Below are 20,880 nucleotides of genomic sequence, written 5' to 3' on the forward strand. Positions count from 1 at the left end.
ATAGTAAATAAGTATGTTTTTTGTTCATTCTTTCGGGAAACGTTGCAGGTGCTATTTGTTTTCTTTACTGTAGTTAGGATAGGGTTTTTATCTAAAGATAAATCTTTAAAATATATCCATTGTTTACTAGAGTTCTTCAGTGTGTTATTCTTTAATAAAAGAGGGTTTGGATTCCACTAACTAGCCCTTTGACTTCTTATAGGATTGATCATTACCTGAAACACGTTTCACTCAAATATTGTTCAGTGGGATGGTTGAAATCTATTTGGTTTTCTGTCTCGAGTTGGCACATTGACTAAGTCCTTAGTGCAGTGGGGTCTAGAAATTTGCAGTGTTCTAGAGGATAATCTAGAAAACAGATCGATATGGTTGGATGTGTAGGCCTTCTTGGGATTAAATAATCCACATCGATTCAGGGCTCATGCCAGCTTTGCTGCTCTTGGCACATGAAGCATGGCACACTGATGCTATTTTTTTCCTGCAGGAACAAACACTGTTGTTACTGTTTCTTGGAGTGCCACAGCAGAAGGAGACAAACAAAAGCATGGCTGCATTCGTCTGGGGCAGTGGCAGTAACATGTACCTCTATTGCAGTGAATGCAGGAACTCTTATAGGAGTGTTGCGGGGGCGGGATGTTATTAGTCTCTGCATTGATGCCCTAAATTTGCTCTGGTTCTCTTCTATTAAAACTACTCACATTAAGTTGGGGCTGAACATTTTTTGGGCTGATATAAAGTAGATACATTACATCGAGCCATAATAAAGAAATAGTTTCTTGGCCACTGTGATGTTGCTAACACATCTTCTCCTGGTCAGATTATTGTAACACGAGGACTGCCAAACCCTTGAGTGAAGTGGTTGCCTAATACTGTACACAAACCTATATCATTCTAGCCTGGCAAAAAGTTACCCTGCTTTTGAGTGAAATCATGTTCTTTCTCACTAAAACTGTGGTGCCATTCTGTACTAACGTAGCAAAGCTACCCTCCATTTCATTTACCCTATTGTGAATTCAATGAAGATTCCTGTGGAGAATTGATATTTCAAGTAAGTACCTTTTCCTTACTGGGGATAATGTTAATGCATCCAAGAGAACTGGCAATTCCTAAAAGTATACTGAATATAGAAATCTCTATTAAATGCACCTGCAACTGTTCCTTGTGATATTTCAAAACCGTAATATTTCACATTCTAGTTGGCAGCCATAGTAAGAATATCTTTTGAAATCTGAGTAATATAAGGATTTTATGGTTAACTATTAACATGTAAGCTCAAAAACATTTGTTTTGTATATCAGTGAGTGATGCCACCTTTTAAATGCATAATAATGGGAAGAGGTGTGGGGTTCATTGGCTAGAGCAGCGGACTCCGGAGCACGGGGCTCAAGGCAGGGGTTGCTCTTTCACCAAGGCGGACGAACGTCGTCCCACTAAGTGCAAAAAGAAAATGATGATAGCGCATTTTTGATAACATTACCTTATTATCATTTTCTTCCTGGAGCCAGCCAGGATGGGGTGGGGCTAGGCTTGTTACATCCTGGGAGTGGGTGGAGCAGTGGTTCCTGCTTCACCTTAAGTGTGCATGATGATTTGGCCTGCCATCTTGGGCTGGCCAAACCGTCATGCGCACTTTGCATGTTCACCACAGGCTGTATTGTGCAGCCTGGGCAGAAACATGCCCAGTCATTGTAAGGCAGCGTCGTAATTGGCTAGGGGAGTCTGGGAGCCTGCATGCTTCCAGTGTCAGAGCAGAGGCGGAGGCTGAACACCGGCGACTGACAACGACAAGGTATGTCTTCCTCTTTTTTTTTTTCTCTAAACATTGTACATTTAAAAACTTTTTTTGCAATGCAAACTGGCCGATTCTGTAACTCGGGCTGTTTGCAACCTCAGAAGGTTGTGTACATATTGAACTGAATCATTTATCCATTGAAGAAGCTGTTGATGTAATTCCATTGTCCCAGTTAGTATTTTGGCCTACTGTAGTTTGCAGGGATTAGACCTACATTCTGAAGATTTGTCAAGTAGAACATTTTGTATCAATACCTTAAAATAGCAAGCTTTTCCCTTAACTAGAAAAAACAATGTAACTGTTAACACATTAGTTACAGATATCTCCCTACGATATATTTAAAGTTTTATTCATCATTTATTTCATTTTTGTTTGGTGAAACTACATTGACCTGATGCCTGTTTTTGTGTAGCGACCCACGGATTTGTAGATAAGCTGTTTGTTGCTTTGAATGACCAGAGTTATTTACTTCCACTGGACAAGTCGTATTATGCACCCTCAAATGGACAGCCCTTTAAGCAGCCTCATAAAAAGTTCAAAACCGAGGTAAGATGATTTTGTTGATATTTTATATGAATTGCATACTCTACTTCTTAGTCCCTCTGACATGTTCAGTATAAAGTGAAAGCTGAAATGCGAAACTTGAAATGCTCTGCACACTGTTATGTTTACAAGTGTTATTGTATGGGAGCCAACATTCAAACGTACTTTAGACAGGCATCAAATTGCTTTATTTGTAAATTTGATCTCTGTGGTAGAAATGTGGTTATTGCAGATCACCTCCCATACCTTCCTCCTTTTCTCCCATTCCAGTTTTTCTACCTGCGATTTTCTCTCCTGCTCAGCAGTTCATTTTATCCTGACCTTGAGATTAAGTAAAATATGCACTGTAGGTTTGCATCTGCCTATTATTATTTTTTTTTACATTGGTAGAAATGGAGATAGTATTGTGGAAAAGTTGCAATTGATCTAGTTCTAAAGTTGCATTTTCATCAAATTTTGGGTCAGTTTGTGGAAAATGGGTTGTGGCAGAGGCTCTGCTCCTTCGTTTTCTGTAATCCCTGGCATCCCACCAGCAATTTCTTGTTGGCCAGCATGGACACGTCGCAGTTCCTCCTCTTAGGCAAAATCTTTGGCATTCAGAAGTGGTTTAAGTGTATCAGTACGACCACGTGTTATGTCCCTCAAAGCACTTGGAGCACAAACCTGCTCTTATACCCTTACTTTCACATACCTCTTGACTCCAACCCCCAGATCACCTTCCTGTTCACTACCTAGTGGTTTTGGAGATGCATTCATCCAGGATCTCCTCGGCCTGTTCCACGCTTGAGTGCCATATCTAACACAAAATGTGCAGGATTCCCCATGGTTGAGCTGCCAAATCAGCTAGTTTTTTCTGATTACCAGGAACCTCCACTCAGCGACAACCCACAAGGCTCCACACCAATCAGATCGAAAACCTAAAGTTACCCATTTCTGGTTTGCCCACAGATCCCTCCACTGAATCTGGTCTCAGTACCAACTAACATTAAGGTGCAAAGGACCAACAACTGCACTTTGAGGACAAGGATCACTGAGAATTATAATCAGGGCATGCGGCTCCCATCCCCAAAAGTAATGCTCAAATAGTTTTCTAACTCTCCCTTCTAACCCAGTCTTTCTCTCCTTTCTTCCTTAGATGCCTCCAGCCATTTTCTCCTTCAGTTACTTTTTGTTACCAACCTTCCAGATTTCCCTTCCCTCATATTTGTTAAAATTTCTCTCTCTGGCAGACTAACATGTCACAGTTCAAACTATAGCTATTCTCTCCGCTATTTCTGTGTTAGGAAAGAGATAGCTGTGTTCCAGACACAGCTAGACACCACGTTTTAAAGTGCACATTATCAAACAAAGGGTAATCGCTTACTCTACTCTCCAAAGGGACTTGATGATAGGACGGGAGATGCAACTTGTCAATCTTTACCCCACTGGTTGATCCCAAACCCTTTGCCTTCTTCCACAGGAGACCTCAGCTGGGCTAATCCACAGGCTGCACACAGCAGTCCTGTGGGGTTTACTTACAGTGATTGGAGTTTAGTAACCCCAGAGAATCCATTCGGACACGAAGACTCACAAATGTCAATAAAAGACAATTGAAACATGAGATCCTACTGGCTCAATACTGTTGCGTAATAATCACAAAGAAACATCAACACCCGTCTGGGATAATAACTGCATGGTTTTGATTCAAAGCTATTGCGACAAATGTAATAATGTAGTTGCATATGGATAATATTTGTAATTCAATTGAATATGTGTTATTGATTATGGGCATATCCTTCTTAAAGATTTCAATCTCTCATTGTACAGGAATATCATAACTTCTAAATCTATCATTATGTAAAAATAAATACCAATAAAAAGAGTTAAAGCTATTACATCTACTAAGCTCATATCTATCGATCAGAGTTACTGTGCTGCCATTGAGGACTTTCCAAGCTCATTCAGCTCAACTAGTAACCCACTGATCCCTTTTCACAACCGGCAATGTTAAAAAATTAGAAGGCATATCAAACGGCATTCATCATAATGTACATGCAGCTTTCCTTGGCACTAAGTAAACACAGCCCTCCAGTCCTACATGCTGTTTTTTCCACATCCGCAGTGACACTGAGAATGCCCACCGAAATGTTGCTCAGTACATATGGAATAGTCACTTCATGCACTTGATAACTGTTATGCATGCTGCATCATTTCTAACTCTCTCTCTAGTCTACACTATCTCCTAAGTGTGTCTGCCAGCTACAGCATTAAAGGGAAACCTGTTGGCTTCGACTCCCTCTTACAGTATAAAGCTTTGTGTGGTTAATCACAACTGTTAAAAATTACAGTATTGATACGTCAGCACCAGTAAAGCCGTTTACCATTGCGTTGTTGTCTAAAAGAAAGAAATAGGCATGTCAAAGTCAATTCATTTCTGGACATTGGGTTGTGCTTGTTGCTGACAATTGTGCTAAACCCGTGTAAAAAAATGTTCACGGTTCAGCTGGACAGTTTCATTTTTGACAGATTACCACCTTGGCTGCGGCTGTAATTCCGCTCTGGTGCTTAACATTCTGATCGCAGGCATGGTCATGACAGCTCCCAGCCGTCATCAGCACACGCCCACCGTGACTCGTGAGCACCGAAGGGGTTAAAACATTTCTTTCTCGCGGACTGACATGATCTCATATTTAGTCCTCAACGAGGGGAGTTAAAATTTGGGCAGTTCATCTCAGAGGCCATGGCAGTAGCAAATTATGCGCACCAGCAATTCCTTCCAGTATTGGCAGAAGTGGCATCTCCCGGAAGGGCAGGAGAATTTCAATTTCTGCTATATCTCGTCAATGTCAAAGAAACCCCATCTCAATCTCGCTGTATTGTATTGTAAATGTTTCATATAGTGCTTACTACCCTTGACGAGGCGTCTAAGGGCTTTTCAGCAAGTAGCACGCTACTCCGGAACCCAAAGAGGATTAGTGGTGAATTACTATAGGGAGTTATGAAATTAATTTGAGCGGTGGACATGTGAGTTTGTTATTTGGATTGAAAAAGGGATAGAAGAGTGAAGGGTTTGCAGTCAGTTCAAAACACATGACAGCAACTGCATCCAGTAGACTTATTTGCACTGATTAAATGGATTTTCTGAAAGTGCTCTTTGCAAGGCTTTGTGTTTTTTAAGTATGCAAGTCTGGTCCTTAAAGCGATATGTAATAAACAGGATATGATGGAGCTCAAAAAATCTAAACGGGACAGATACAGGAGGAGCAAACAGTGCATGCAGTAAAGTAGCTCACAGGTAAGGGTGGGGAGAATTTGTTTTCCATGCTGCTTCAGGAAGTTCGGACAAGTGACAATAGAGGCGGGTTACTGAGGAACACAATATGTTTACTAAATGCTAAGACATATGGTGTTAGAAGTGACCGGGTGCACTTGCTGAGCGAGTGGCAGCTGGAAGCATTGATAAAGTCTGGATGCTGAAAGAAACTAACATCTACATGTTGCTCTGAAGCATACTTTCGCTAAATTTTAATGGAGTTCTGAGAACATCCATAAGAATAAAATAAAGCGATTTCGTACACCCATGCTGATTGAACATCATGGGTTCAAAGACTTAAGATTAAAAGGTTTACATCGTCCAAATGTGAATTAACTGCACATTGTGGAGCACAACACTGCAATCCATTTATAAATGGCTGGTTATAAATTTACAGTTATCACTATACATCTTATTATGTTTTTTTTCTTTACAAAACATAAAAAAACATACGATGTATAGGTGAGGTGTGGACTTGCACTGTAAATATTAGAATGTAAGGAGTGGCAGACTGGAACTTCTATTTTCTATTTTCTACTCTCTATTTTCTATTTTCTTCACCATAAATTTTAATAAGGCCTTTTATTAAAAAGATTGTAGTAACTTTTCAGTGTTGTCTGTAGTTCTCGTTATATGTAGCAGTGGCATTGACGTATGTTTACATTGGTGGCGAGTTTGGCGTTGTGGCACACATCACACCCGAGCGCAGTAAACCATACAGCCCCCTTTTTATATTCACTACGGAGACTCTCTATAGAGCAGTCCTCTGTTTGTGTTTAGCGGTCTCGCGGTTGTTTTAGCGTCACGTGATCGGCATTTGGAGCCGACACTATCCGGTGACGGAGCGCGAGAGGAAACCAAACTTGAAGGTGGTCTATTGGAGAGAACGAGTAAGTAGCGCTGTTAGAAGGGGCGATCCCAGGGGAGGACAGACTTGGCACCTGACCACCCTGTGACCCACCTCTCCTAAGGAACACTGCCGAGCACTGGCGGGAGACCCTCAGGGGGAGGATCCCGAATCAAGAATCGTACACGCTGCACTAGTACCACTTCACAAAGGGACACCACACCGTAGGATTAAGAGAACGTATTCTTTATATCTTCAAAATAAAGATGGATCTTTATGATCCGCAGTGTCTTATACACAAGTGTTGTTGCTAGAGGAGGGCAACCCAATATTCCCCAAGGAACTGGGTAATTAACATTCATAGAAAAATTGCGCCTTGAGGTATTATTTTATCTTATTGAATCTTTTTCACATGTCATATCTATGTATGAGTGGCTATGGGGGCTATTTTTGCCCCGAACATAGCGAACCTATACGTGGCAGATTTTGAGGATAAAATTATCCACAATAATAATCCCTTTGAGACTTACATCAAACGGTACCTGAGGTATATTGACGATGTGTGTTTGATTTGGGAAGGCTCTGAGGATCACCTATTATCATTCCATGCTTGGCTCAATGAACAAAATAACAACTTACAATTTACTATTGAGTATAGCAATGAGCGGATAAATTTTCTAGATTTACAATTAATCAATGACAACGGTAGTCTAGTGGTTAATCTGTACACGAAGCCCACATCCCGCAACACTCTGTTGAAATACTCTAGTCATCACCCCAGGAATTTAAGGGACAATCTCCCCTTTGGCCAATTTTTAAGAATTAAACGTAATTGTACACGCAAAGAGGATTATTTCAGAGAAGCTAAAATCCTCCAATTGAAATTAGGCGCCAGAGAATATCCATACAGAATGGTGAAACGGGCCCTTAAGCGGGCTTGGTATTATGACCGTGGAGCATTATTGACTGAAAATAGAGCCAAAGAGAAGGCTGAAAACATAATAGCGTGTGTCACTACCTTTGGGACAGAGTCTAGCCAGATCAAAAGAATTATATCCAAGAACTGGCATCTAATACAGAAAGTAGAACCACAATTGAGTTTTCCCCGTTTTGCTTTTAAGAGAGGCAGGAATTTACGGGATCATTTGGTTAAAACATACAGGGAACCATGTGTGAACACTATCCAGAACCAATGGGGTTTGGCCCCCATTGTGGGACATTACCCGTGTGGACAATGTGCTGTATGTGATACCACTGCCAGGACAAAATCCTGTATTCTGAATGGCAAACAAGTAATGCTGCAACATCATTCAAATTGTATGACAAGGAATGTCATTTACTGTATTGAATGCCCGTGTGGCCTGATGTATATTGGTAAGACCACACAGGAAATTAGGAAGAGAATATCACAACACCAATCGAGAATTAGGTGTAAGGTATTAACGGCACCATTAGTAGAGCATTACATTCAGAAGTCACATGTCCCAAAGACATGAAGTGGTTTGTGCTGGAAGTGGTAAAGGGTTCAGAAGAAGGACCAATGTGGATCGTCTGCTGACATTAAAAGAGAACAAATGGATATGGATGAGTAGAACAGTGGAACATGGACTGAATCAATTTGTGGAATGGCACAATCTTGCAACCCTTTGAGTCTCAGTTGTGTTGCTTACGCACGTGGTGTAACTCAGATCAGTGTTTTGCACATAGTGTTTAACAGTGGTCCCTCTAGGTGAGGAACGCTTGCCTATTAGCATGTGATCAGTAGGTTTATGAAATAAAGCTGAGAGAATTCCTATATGTTTTTAATAATTGTTGTTTGAGTTTTGGTGTGGTGATGGAACACTTGATACATAGAAAGAAGTAGGAAACAGTAGGCAACATTGCCCCTTCTAAAATGGCCACTGCAGTTTCGAGCCTTTTTTGAGCGTATGCGCATGCGCGCACTTCACGGAAAGAGAGTTATCCTAGCCTGCGCATTTGGGAGCAGACGCGAAGTGAAAGTGACGAGGATGGGTCCCGTCTATGGCGGTGCATACGAGTGAGTACAAACGCTATCTTTTAGCTGCCTTTCAGTTAACAGAAGATGCTCTGAGTAAAGGAGATAGGAGTGTGACGGTAGCCCTCCTTGCTTGTGTCTTTTAGGTAATACTTTTTGCACACGGAGTCGAATTTTGGACTCGCGTTCTCAAGTACGCTCTTAGATTAAAATCAAGGTAAGCAGGGAGCCGAGGTGGATGCCATATAAGTGGAATGGATGTGGCCTGTGGCTCTATTGATTGGTTGTTTCATGTTTTTATTACACCGGGCTTAGGGCGAAAGTTGGACTAATTTACAACAGTGGTTAACTACAGTGGAATTTGAACACTTCAGAGAGAATATTCTTGAGAGGATATACGTTTTCAGTGAGTATTAAGCTAGGTAGTGGTTTGTATATATTCTGTCACACCGGGTGAGGTGATGGTTTAATGTCAGCAGACGATTAAGTATATTGGACATTGGAATGTGGATATAATGAGACTGATTGTACATATTGTATATATTTCTTTGTAGATGTTTTGTGCAACAGTAGTCCTGATGATGGTCTTGGTGTGATTTATACAGTAGAGACCGAAACGTCGACGCCCAGGCACCGTTTTGGGTTAGGAATCCCCAACAACAGGATTTGTAAAAAAGAGTGATGGACTGAGCTGACTGTATTTTCAGTAGCAATCTATGTGTATATATGGTTTGTACATATTATACCGACGGTGTAACACACTACTGGGAATTTACTGAATGTAGTAGTGTTTTTGTGTTGCCTTACTTATGAAGAACCTAAATAAATATATTGATTTCAGATACGATATAAAAGTTCTGAATTGAAATACCACGTTTTCTGATGTTCTTTGGAGTTATGGTACATAGATATGACATGTGAAAAAGATTCAATAAGATAAAATAATACCTCAAGGCGCAATTTTTCTATGAATTATACACAAGTGAGCAAGGGCTCAAAGAGTCTTGATAGGGATAGGGTTGCGGGACAGTCTCAAGGTTCAAGGTATCCGGCGCACAGTTCTCAATCCTCGAACTGGGGGATACGGGGCGATCTTGGGTCCAGCCGGACCAGAATAGTCTCTGAGCCGCGATCGAATCAGCAGGGCTCGGGGTCTCTCAAGGTTGCAGGGGAGCCGCGACAGCGTCAGCAGGGCTCGGTGGTCTCTTCGGTTGCGAGAGAGCCGCGACAGCGTCAGCAGTGCTCAGATCGTTCTTCGGACTGCAGGAGAGCCAAGACGAGGTCAACAGGGCTCAATAGTCTCTTCGATTGCCAAGGAGCCGTGACAGCGTCAGCAGGGCTCAGATAGTTGTTCAGGTTGCAGGAGAGCCGCGACAGCGTCGGCAGGGCTCTTTTAGTCCACGATACAACTGATTTGATCGTCCCAGAGCCACCCTTGATATAGGACTCCCTTCCTTTGATGTCCGGAGTCCTCGCAGGCGGAGGTCTTAGCACCTGGGGGCTGGTTGTTGGGGGTTCCGCCTCGGCGGCTCCTTTCATCCTTTCAAGTGGGGTCTGGAGGGATCCCAGACAGTCAGCAGGCCTGGAGCCAGCCCTCCGGGAGGCCGGATGGGTGATCGAAACTCATCTCTCGAGAGGAGGTGGAAGGTGTGATCTAGCTACTCCTCCCTCTCTCACTCACAAGAAGCGCTCTACCCCCTGGCTGGGTATGGCGCCGACTGCCGAGGTCGGGCTGGGGCCGGGGCGGCCATCTTAGGTGCAGGGACATGGGCCTCGGCCTTGGTTACCAGGAAAATGGGTCCGAGGACGGGGAGCCCAGTGCCGGGGATGTGGGTCATGGCGAGAAGGGTCGGATGGATCAGGGTCATGGGGAGCTGCATGGATCAGGGAGGACCACGCCACGAGGCCGGGTCCAACACGCGCTATTAAGTTTAGAACGTTATATGAAAATATCGGCATGTGGAATAAGGACTCCGAGTAGCTGACACACGCTCCACCCTTGGTTTTGTTTGTGTTTTTAACAGCAGTCCGTGAGAACCTTGAGTACCGAGCAGCCAGTAAAAGACGGATGACTACGCTTATATTGGAAGTAGCAACATGGACTTGCTCAATAGGTGAGCATTATGTAAGAGTTGTGGCCACTGGGGATATATAGTGATTAGTATAGATTTATATAATTATTCCTATACCCATTTTTTAGCTCCAGATGACGAATACTGAACTTTTACGGAAAATTTGCGGTTGAAAGAGGTCATACATATCTGTGAAGGCAGAATGTCACGGTAATTAGGATTGTGTGTGAACGACCAGAAGTATTTTATGGTGGCGTTTTTCTTGTGGCTTGCTATTCAGACACAACACAGGGTGTCCCTTTCTCCCTTTCACTCTGGTAAAATACCTAGGAAGTTTTTTAGACAGTAAAATACACTGCCTTTTGACACTGTTTGTAGTAACTACACTAAGGGTGTGATGTTATATCTAGTCTGACCACTCCAAGGTAGCTTAACATTGGATGTGTATATATGTAAATTTTAAATATAGAACCCTGATCTCTGAATGTAGTTGTTTTTGGATGTATATAGTTATATATGATTTCTTGATCCTTTAGATAGAAGTTGTCACTAGCCAGAGTCCTGATGAGGCCTGTACTGTAAAGGCTGAAACGCGTCGACACTTGGTTGAAAGAAGACTCCAGCCAAAATGCTTTGATTTGAAAAAAATACATTTTTGTACAAGGAGTGAAAGATAGAATATAGGTCGAAAAAAGAGAGAGACCTATTCTACTTCTTGGTTTAGGTCTGGGTGATCTTACTTGATAGAAATGCTGAGTCTGTACATATAGTAAGCATCCTTGTGAAAGAAAATTGGGCTACAATATTTGACAAAGAAATAATGATAGATTAATGTTTGTATAGTTGTTTTGTATAGTTGTTTGTATATATTTATGTAAAAAGTGATGTGTGTGTGTTTGTGTGAATATATATAAATAAATAAATATATATATATATATATATATATATATATATATATATATATATATATATATAGTTGTTTGGTCTTATGTCTGATATGGGCTCACTAATTAAATGAGCCATCATCTAATTCTTTTTCAATTAAATTGAAGAATAAACAAATAAGGAGAGTGATACAGTGTGTTCTCTGTGTGGAGGTGGGAAGCTTCATAATTACAAATAGCATAATCATCATTTTTGTTCTAGATAATATACTTATCGTAGGAGGAGACAATTAAGCTATCTCACCTATTACTAGAAGTGTGTTATTTATGTCCTAGGCATCATTTGTTTTATATGTGACGTTATTTACCCAGATGCCAATGGCTTACCGGGTTCCCCCTATTTTTGAAGACACAATGAGGAAAGAGGCACAGTGGGTCCAGGGCTGCAGTTGATTATTGTGCTACCCGCTCATCAATAAGTCAAGACTTCGGATGATGGTATTAACAATTTGTGAGAACGGTTTAATAGCGTTGTTGATACATTGTCACTTTCTAACCAATCATAATAAATTATTCTCCTATGAAGTAAAGAAAATGACGGAAAAGAAACCAGAATTCAGGCACTAGTCTAAGGTTAATAAATAGATCCATGGGTATATTCGAAACCCCTCCTGAAGAGACTCCGTGGCGAACATCAGTCTGTGATTAGTTAGTCTGCTAGAGGTGAAAGAACGTATATATTTCATCTGGTGTAAAACAGAACCGACAGGTAATCAAAGGAAGAGTGACCTTAAAGGTAAAGTCTGTAAAGGAGGTGGGTGTCGCACGTGAAGTCTGAGGCCAGTTGTAAGTGGTCCGGTGGTAGGACCAATTTCAAGAAAAAATACACTGTTTTTTCAGGAAACCCTCACTCACCCTAGTGGTGACATGCTTCATCATCGGGTCCACCGGGAGAGATCGAATACCTCCCCGGTGTGCTGCGACGCCAGGAGACTGCGGAGCAGGTTTTTGTGTGAAGATGAAGTGTGAAAAGAATATTAAAGTTTAAAAATGTCAGAGGTTGTACCAAAAAAACTTTATTCGCTGGTCAACCTGACATGTTAAAACAAGATATGTGAAGGGAAACTAGCCAATTACTTTATACTGGTGTTTACCCTGTGAAGGAGGTCAACATGTTTCTGCCCGATTATGTGTTACTTTACTGGGCTTTCATCAGGACCGGTAAGCGAGTGTGCCAATGACAGGAGGGGCGGGCTAAGGCCCGCCCTGCCAAAGGTCGTGAAAGTTAAAAATCGCACTATGTGTAAAAATGGTGCAAAAGAAAAAGAAACAAACTCATAAGTAGTGGGGTTTTACCTCTTTTGCGAGGAACCTAGGAGTTTGTAAGAAAAACGATCCACGCCCCATAGAACACAGGAGGGGGGTGGGAGCGACAATGGCACACCGCCCGCAGCGCTCGGCACCTAGCTGTACCCTCGCTGGATCTCGTGGAACCGAAAACAGCTGGTGGTGTGACTCACACACCAATATGTGCTTCCATAATATTGTGAGCGGGTGAAACCGTGTGTGGAAAGCCCATGGTGCTTGTGGTGAACGTAATCACATCTACAACTGTTAGAAGGCGACCTCAGGGGAGGGCAGGAAGTGTACCTGACCACCCAAGGACTCACCTCCCTAGGTACGAAGACGAGCACTGGCGGGAGACTTCTCAGGGGGGAGAGTCTCGAATCTAGGAATGTACACACCACACAAGCGCCACTCGACAAAGAGACACCACACCGTAGCTTCTTAAGAACGTTTCTTTATCTCGTGATTCAAGGGATCTTTATGATCAGCGAAAGTAGGTAGTACAAATAGAGCAAGGACTCAAAGAGTCTCGGTCAGGGTAGGGGTAGCGGGACAGGCTTATAGGAACAGTGTCAATATCGTTGCGTATCCGGCGCACAGCTCTCAATCCTCGAGCCGGGGGATACGATGCGATCTTTGGGGTCCAGCCGGACCAGGAGAGTTACGGAGCCGAGAGTCACTCAGCAGGGCTCAAGCACGATGTCGGAGGTCTTACGATCTTCAGGGGAGCCGCGAGTCACTCAGCAGGGCTCAGGTGTTTTGCGGTTGCATGGGAGCCGCGAGTCACTCAGCAGGGCTCAGGTGGTTCCAGCAGAAGTCCTTCTCTGCCATGCGAGCCGCGACCACGTCAGCAGGGCTCTCAACGTTCCAGAATCGAATCAGCCGATAGTCCCGGAGCATCCCCAGTTATAGGACTGCTCCTCTTTGATCTCCGGAGTTCTGGTCTGCAGGGGTCTTAGCACCTGGGGGCCGCTTGTTGGGATTTCCTGCCACGCGGCCCTTTGATCCATTCATGTCAGGTTCGGGAGGAGTCCCAGACACACAGCAGGCGTGGAGCCAGCCCTCCGGGTGGCCGGAGGGGCGATCGAAACCCACTTCTCGAGGAGAGGTCGGAGGTGTGAACGATACTGCTTCTTCTTCTCTCACTCGAGGGGAGCGCTCTGTCCTCCAGCCAGGGTGGCGCCTCTCGGCCTTGGCCGCGCTGGCTCGGGCGGCCATCTTGGGTGCCGGAAAGTGGGCACACAGGGCCTACGGGCCGGGAAGATGGAGGCACGGACGGGGAAGTCCGGGGATGGTCATGGGTAACATGGAGGGAAGGGTTGGATAGGCCGGGGGACTCGGGGGTCTGTTGTGGTGTAAAGCTCGGAAGGGTGTTGCTACGGGTCAGGGAGGACCAAGCCGCGAGGCTGGGTCTAACAACAACATATTAACGTGTTTTTATAAATTGTTTTTAAATTAGAGCAATAACATTGGCACTGGCCCTTTGATATCGGGATTTAATAAACTGATGCAGAACAGTTCGAATATATATATATTTTTTAAACAGACTTTATTCGGTTTAACAAACATATCCATTTTATCGCAATTCAATATCAAGAGACATTAACTCAGGAGATACAGTCCGCTATGCCCTGCATGCCTCATTTGACTGAAAGGTACCCCGCTAGTCTGGGTCAGACCTCACTCCAGTTCTTACATTTACCCCGTGAAGAACAGTTCGAATTATCATGTGCAAAAGAACAGACCCACTTGTTTCTTCACTTGAGTTTTAAAATGCAGCCATATTATGGGTGAAGTCCATTGTTCCGACAATTTAGGAGTTTTAGTTTGTTCTTTAGGGTGTGTGTTTGTGTGTATTGCAATCCTTGTGGGGACTTGGGTGTGATAACAGTCACGCTGTGGGGACTTGAACCCAGGTCCCTGCAAGGCAATGTCTTCTAAATGATAAAAAATTGCTTCTGCAACATATGTGTCAATTTTTACAACTTTTAAAGGTCCTGTTTCATTAAGTGTGTTGATACGTTTGCTTAGCTCTGCCCCTGTAGAAAGGACACAGTACTGCAGACTTAAACACACTAAGCTCACCAGAAACACACACTAGCAGCAGAAAGGACACACATTTCGAAGTAAAAGCTGCATAGCCGTATGTTTATCCAAATATTTTTTATTCAAATTAACCTTTTCTCTATTTATTAATATAAAACTTTATTGCTATTGAATGTAGACTATTTGGGTCTAAAAATTGTTAGTGGTTTTATAACATTGCTAAAAAGCTATTTCACAGATTACTTCATTATTGCCATTTGATCCTTACCTGCAATTACAGAGTGATGATGCAATACAATGCGATACAATATTTACTGATTTGCTCGTTTTTGGCATCAGTGGCAATTGTTGCTGTTTAATCCTTGTACCCGAAATGCAGAGCCCATATGTTGCTCTGCCTTTTTTTTATTACTATGCAACATAGAACATGTTCTTTTAGATGATGGCTGGATATGTGAGAGAATAGCTTTGTTTTGAGGTAAAGCTACATTCTCTCAGGCAGCTAACTGAAGCAATGTTAATCCCACAGCATGGGGAAGTTTATTTTTAACAGGAAAGGTATGGTCTTATAATAATGGGGAACTTCTTAGAAGATATATTCATATATCGCCACAATATGGAAGTACATTTAAAACATTTGAATTGCTTAATGTAAAAACTATTCCCAAAGCTTTCCCAATTAAAACACATTGTTGCCATTACCAAGGGTGGGTGAAAAACAATCATAACAAGCATTGGCAAAGCCAATAAGTGTTGCCTATGCAAGATATATTTAGGCCTGGGTGGAGTTCACGAGGTTCCGATACTCAGAACTCTGTGATGTGACCTAAAAACTCTGCTGTGCTGTGCGGAGTTCCGCAAGCATCAGAGAGTGATATGTCGCGCTGGCTTGTGCACATTGTTAGTACCGGGTGTTTGTCCCACGCTGTAAAATCAGCACAAACTTCACCATATGCAGTGCAAGAGGGCACTGCTTCTTCCTGCCACTAGAGTAGATGTTCAACTTCCTCAACCCGAGCGGAATGTTTCTCAACACGAGTAGTAGCGACCTGCCGCAGCCACCCCACGTTGAGAAATCTCGCCTGAAGGACGTGTGGGGTAAGATTTTCCTCGCTCGCCAACTTGACGTTGTTCGGAACTCCGCACAGTACGCGGAACGCAGATTAGGAAAATTCAGCAAACGCTACGAACGGAGCAGATTTTATTGCCCACTCCTAGAGCTCTTGGCTTTGCCAATGTGTTTTAGGCATTTTGTACACCAGTGTGGCTGCTGTTCAGCATGTCTAAAAGTTAGTGGCTTAGAGTAGAGTGGCGTAAAGTGTGAGTGTCAGAGTAGAGTGCCATACAGTGGAGTAGAGTATGGTAGAATGGAGTTGTGTAGAGTGGAGTAGAGGGCTGTGGAGTGGTGTTGATTGAAGGAGAATGGAGTAGAGTTGGGTAGAGTGGTTTAGAGTGTAGGGTAGGTGAGTGCAGGGTTGTGGAGTGATGCTCGCACTTGCAGAATACCATACCCATGATACCTCTCTAATTTTAAATTAAAACATTCTTTTTTGATCCTTATCACATTGGGTTGGATATGGGTGTTGAGGGTGTTTAAATTTTAAAGGCGTCTCTAGCATGATGTTGGGAATTTGCTTAAGAGCAGCACTTTACACTTCAATTCAGGGAGCTGTATTACATTTGAAAGGGTTTTGATGTTCAAATCCAGAGTGGTATGCGACGAGAAGTTCACAAGACTCCCCAATTTTCTGCTAAAATTATTAGAGTTGTGTACCTTTTAGTGTAAATGTTTTTTATGTGAATTGTCTTCGAGGTGTGTGTAGTTTTGATGTTAAATCTTAAAATGTTTGGTACATGTTAAATGTATTAAATATGACGTAAGGACGGTTTTTCTCTCACTACATTCCTTTGTGTTGGGTCCTCTGAGAACTGAGTATTATTATATGGGCTGGTTGTGGGATGTTACTGTGGAAAACACTCAAAAAACCACCTTGAGTACAGTCGGGCTCATTTGTAAAACCTCTACCCTTGGTAGCAGTGGCTTTGAGCAGCTAGGTTTAAACAAAGGAAAACGTGTAAAGCATGAGGAGGCACGAAACAACAAAATGAAGTCCTGCAACACAAAAGTACTCTGACACCAATTTATAAAAATAGATTATATTTTAATGACATTTTCGACACCAGCATAAACAAAATCCACTGGAGGTTTCCAGAGATACAGATTTTGAAGTAAAACATCAATCTCAGATTTATAGTCCAATGTGCAAACAAGCATTGGTAACAGCTATCTGGTGACCAAAGCAGTCTCAAGTCCAGTGCCTGGTGTTCCATCAAAACTGCCGTAGACTTTAATGGAGTGGCTCTGATGCTGGGGATACAGGATGCTGAGGATGCCGAAGGTGCTGTGCGGTTCACGGGGTGTCCTTGTAGTTACCCCTTGGTCCATGGGTGAGGTGGGGTGACTTTGGCCATAGCTGTTGGTGTCCCTCAAAGTCCTTTGATCCAGTAGAGGGCCAGCTGTGGCAGGGCTACCAATCTCCATACATAGCGAGCCCAGCACTAGAATCAGATGACACTCCAGGGTCCAGCAGATTTGGGTGCAACTTTTGCCCATTGAAGCTGCACGTCCGCAGTCCTCGGTGATCTTAGAATGTGGCTATTGACTTGCCTGAAGGGGCTACATCAGCTTTGATGGCCCTGGAGGTGAAAACAGTTGGTCAGCCGACTGACCCTTGTAGTCAGTCCTTTGATCTGGGGCTCAGTAGTGACTTTTCCTTGAGTCAGGAGCCACAAGCACAGTTCACTAGCCAGTGATGCTGCGAGTTGTATTCCAGCAGTTGGAACAGCCTCTCTTTACAGGTCCAGGGGTTAGCAGGGCAGTCGTTATTTGGTAATTTCTCCAGTTTTGTTTTGATAGGAGTTTCAAGGTGCCATTATTTATGTCCAGAAAGTGCCCTGAGGGGGGTTATGGGTTATGTGGTCACTAGCCAATGGGTCTACCAGGTTTGCACTTTCTATATTTTAGATTTGTTTGTGCCATGTAAAAGCATGATTATAAACCGGACAGGACCTATGATCCGGTAGCCAAATGTTTGCCTGTAGTCATAGGAAATCTGTTTTATCAAAGTGCCACACTATCATTTATAAATCTGCTTTCACTTTAAAGTGATTTGTATTGAGTCATACAAAATACACATTTGTGTCATCATCGTTTCATCTTTATTCGGCTGCGAACAACCATAAAAGTAAACAAAAAATAAAACAGTGCAATATAATTTAATAAATACATTAGTTAAATTTACATAGAAAGATCAAGCTCCTATTACAGAGTCAATTAGTAGGTTGAAAGAGGGCATGAGCAACAATTTAAGCATATAGTCCACAACTTGGGCGTAAATGATGCAACCAAATTATCATAGAAAAGCATTGACTCCTGCGATCGGACGGCTGCACGAAGAAAAAGTCCCACACACAACAAGCGTACTAACCACTTTTGGGTTAAAAGTTTATAAAAACCACAAAAAAAATCAAAAATGCGTAGTTGATTGTGTCGAGGATTTGTGTCTTTCTCTCCTTTTCCACTTTCTTTTGTTCTTTCATTTTTCTTCCTTCGTTTTCTTTCTTTAACTTTTTCTTCCTTCCTTTTTTTTCTTTCTTGCCTCTTTTCCTTCTTTCTTGCCTCTTTTATTTTTCTTTCTTGCCTCTTACCTTTCTTTCTTTTTTCTTTCCTTCCCTCCTTTTTTTCTTTCTACTCTCATTCCCCCTCCCTTTTTTCCTTCTTTCGTTCCTCCCTCCCTTTCCATCTCTTTCCTTCTTTTGTTCCTCCCTTCCTTACTCCCTTTCTTCCTTCTTTCCTCCCTCCCTCCGTTCCGTCCTTCGTTCCTTTCTTTCTCCCTTTCATTCCCTGCACCTTCATTGCCATGATCATTCATTCCATTGTATTTTTGTTACCTTTCTACTGCCACTTTCGTTTTTTCATCTATTTCTTTCTCACATTCTCCCACAATCCCACCAGATGTGTCGGAAATCACCCCGCAGACCGCATCCCCCCAGCAGAGATCTGAGGTGTCAGGGAAGATCCGCCTGAGCTTAGTAGGGTAAAGGTATCAATCTATCAGTGTCTTATAGCGTGCCTCCCTGAAAGTCATGGACTGGTTGTTTCTAGTGATATCACCCCAAACGTGTTTTCACTCCTTCGGTGATATTGCACCCTAGAAACTGTTCTCAAAAGGACACTTAGCGTTTAGTGAAGTCAATAACATAGCGTATAGTGAGGAAATTGCACCCACCCTTCATGGAGCCTGCCTTGTGAACTACCAGCCTTTCCATATCTGTAAGCTCTCTGGTAGCGGCCACTCTTATTTGTGGTAGTGAGACCCAGTGTTTGAGCTGGAGGTAGCGGCAGTGCTCGCTGTGTGGGACCAAAAACTCTTTTGCAGCTTTCAAATGTCAGGACATCATAGTTCTGAAATAAGTAAGAAAGGTTTAGGCAACCCTCTTCACTCCCAACAGTCAAAGGGTCCTTCATGCATTGCCGGTGGAAATGCGGGATTGAAGTAGATTAAGGTGTATGAGGAAGGAAATGAGGTCCAACCCTCCCTCCTCGTGACTTGATCCCATACTGTCAAAGTAGTGCGTTTGAAAGTGCTTAAGTAGGCGTTCACCAGCTGGTCTTTCTTTGGCTTCCAAAGGACATCCCAAATGGAGCACCCCACAATCGACCTGTCCATGTGGAGCCAGTGCTTGTCAGACTCCCTCACTGACCATTCTATCGTCACCCGCAGTTGTGCCACTTGATAGTATAGTGTGAAATCCGGTAATGCTCCCCCCCCCCCCCCCCCCCCCCCCCCCGGGCCTCGTTCCTAGGGCGTGTCAGCACGTGAAAAGGAAGATGAGCCCCCAGCCAAATTAATTTGGTGACTAGTGAGCGCAGGCGCGGCAGTAGATCGCAGTCAAGTTCTATAGCTAAAGCTTGAAATAGATATAGGAGTTTTGGGAGGACAGTCATTTTAACAGCAGTGATCCACCCGAGCCAGGAAATGTAAAGGGGCTTCCATCTCTTAAAGGCCTGCTGAAGCTGAGTCTCTACAGAGTGATAATTGGCCTTGTAGAGATCCCCAATTTTTGGAGTGAGGTGGACACCCAAGTATAAGAGAGAGTGTTTAGCCCATTGTAAGGATGTCTGGCCTCTCAATCTTGTCACCTCGGCAGCCGGAGCGTAAGGCTTAGTATGGAGGATTTGGATAAGTTTAACTTGAACCCCGCCGATGCAAAGTTCTTCAGTTTCTCCTGTACTGCCTGGAGTGAGTAGGCCGGCTCCATAAGCGTGAGCAGGATGTCGTCCGCGAAGAAGGACACTTTATGATCTGTGCCGCTAAAATGTATTCCCCGGATCTCTTTGTTAGCCTGGAATCTTACTGCTATGGGTTCGATGCTGAGGGCGGATAAGAGGGAAGAAAGCGGGCCACCTTATCGCCTTGAGCGTATGATGTCAGACGCAATTTCAGCAGTGTATACTACACTCTATTATTGTAAATGGAGCGTAGTTTGCCCTTTACCGCGGTGAGTTGTAACTGCAGTGCCCAAGTGGGTGTCTCCATATGTGCCTTTTCAACGACTTCCAGTTCCCCTTCAAGGGGCGATGCGTTCCCTCACCCTCTGTTTATTTAGGACCGTGTTAAGTTGGATACATTTGCCCCGCAGAACCGCTTTAAAAGCGTCCCAATTATTCTGTGGAGTAGGAGCCTGCGGGTTGTTAAGTGTATAGTATTCGATTATGGAGGCTCTCAGTTCTTCGCATAGGGTCTTGTCTCGCGTAATCACTGTCGGGAAATACCACCTCGATGTGCCAGTCTTAGGTCCACCCCAGGACAGATAAATAGATACTAGGCTGTGATATCCTACTGAAATCGGCAATATCTGCGCTGCCTGCAAGGGGCCCCACTAGTGCCTGACTAATGAAAATATAGTTGATCCTAGAATAGGACTGGTGAACGTGTGAGAAGTACCTTTTAGTCTTTGGTGGTGGGGTACAACGTTCCCCAGGCATCACATAAGCCCA

At 43.3% G+C, this 20,880-nt stretch overlaps 1 protein-coding gene across 3 annotated transcripts in view; it reads left to right on the forward strand.

Annotated features, from left to right (window-relative positions):
* LOC147698190 (uncharacterized) overlaps positions 1-20,880 on the forward strand; it is a 305,130-nt gene that overhangs the window by 93,974 nt on the left and 190,276 nt on the right. For 2 of the 3 annotated variants that reach the window (XM_086934817.1, XM_086934816.1), the window contains exon 3: positions 2,205-2,338. In XM_086934817.1, the coding sequence (XP_086790943.1) occupies positions 2,205-2,338 (134 nt within the window). Of the gene's footprint in view, positions 1-2,204; positions 2,339-20,880 lie in introns of those variants that run through there. The other variant, XM_086934818.1, reaches the window with a different exon arrangement.

Source organism: Lissotriton vulgaris, chromosome 8, assembly GCF_964263255.1.
Source record: "Lissotriton vulgaris chromosome 8, aLisVul1.2, whole genome shotgun sequence".
NCBI classification, from domain to species: domain Eukaryota; kingdom Metazoa; phylum Chordata; class Amphibia; order Caudata; family Salamandridae; genus Lissotriton; species Lissotriton vulgaris.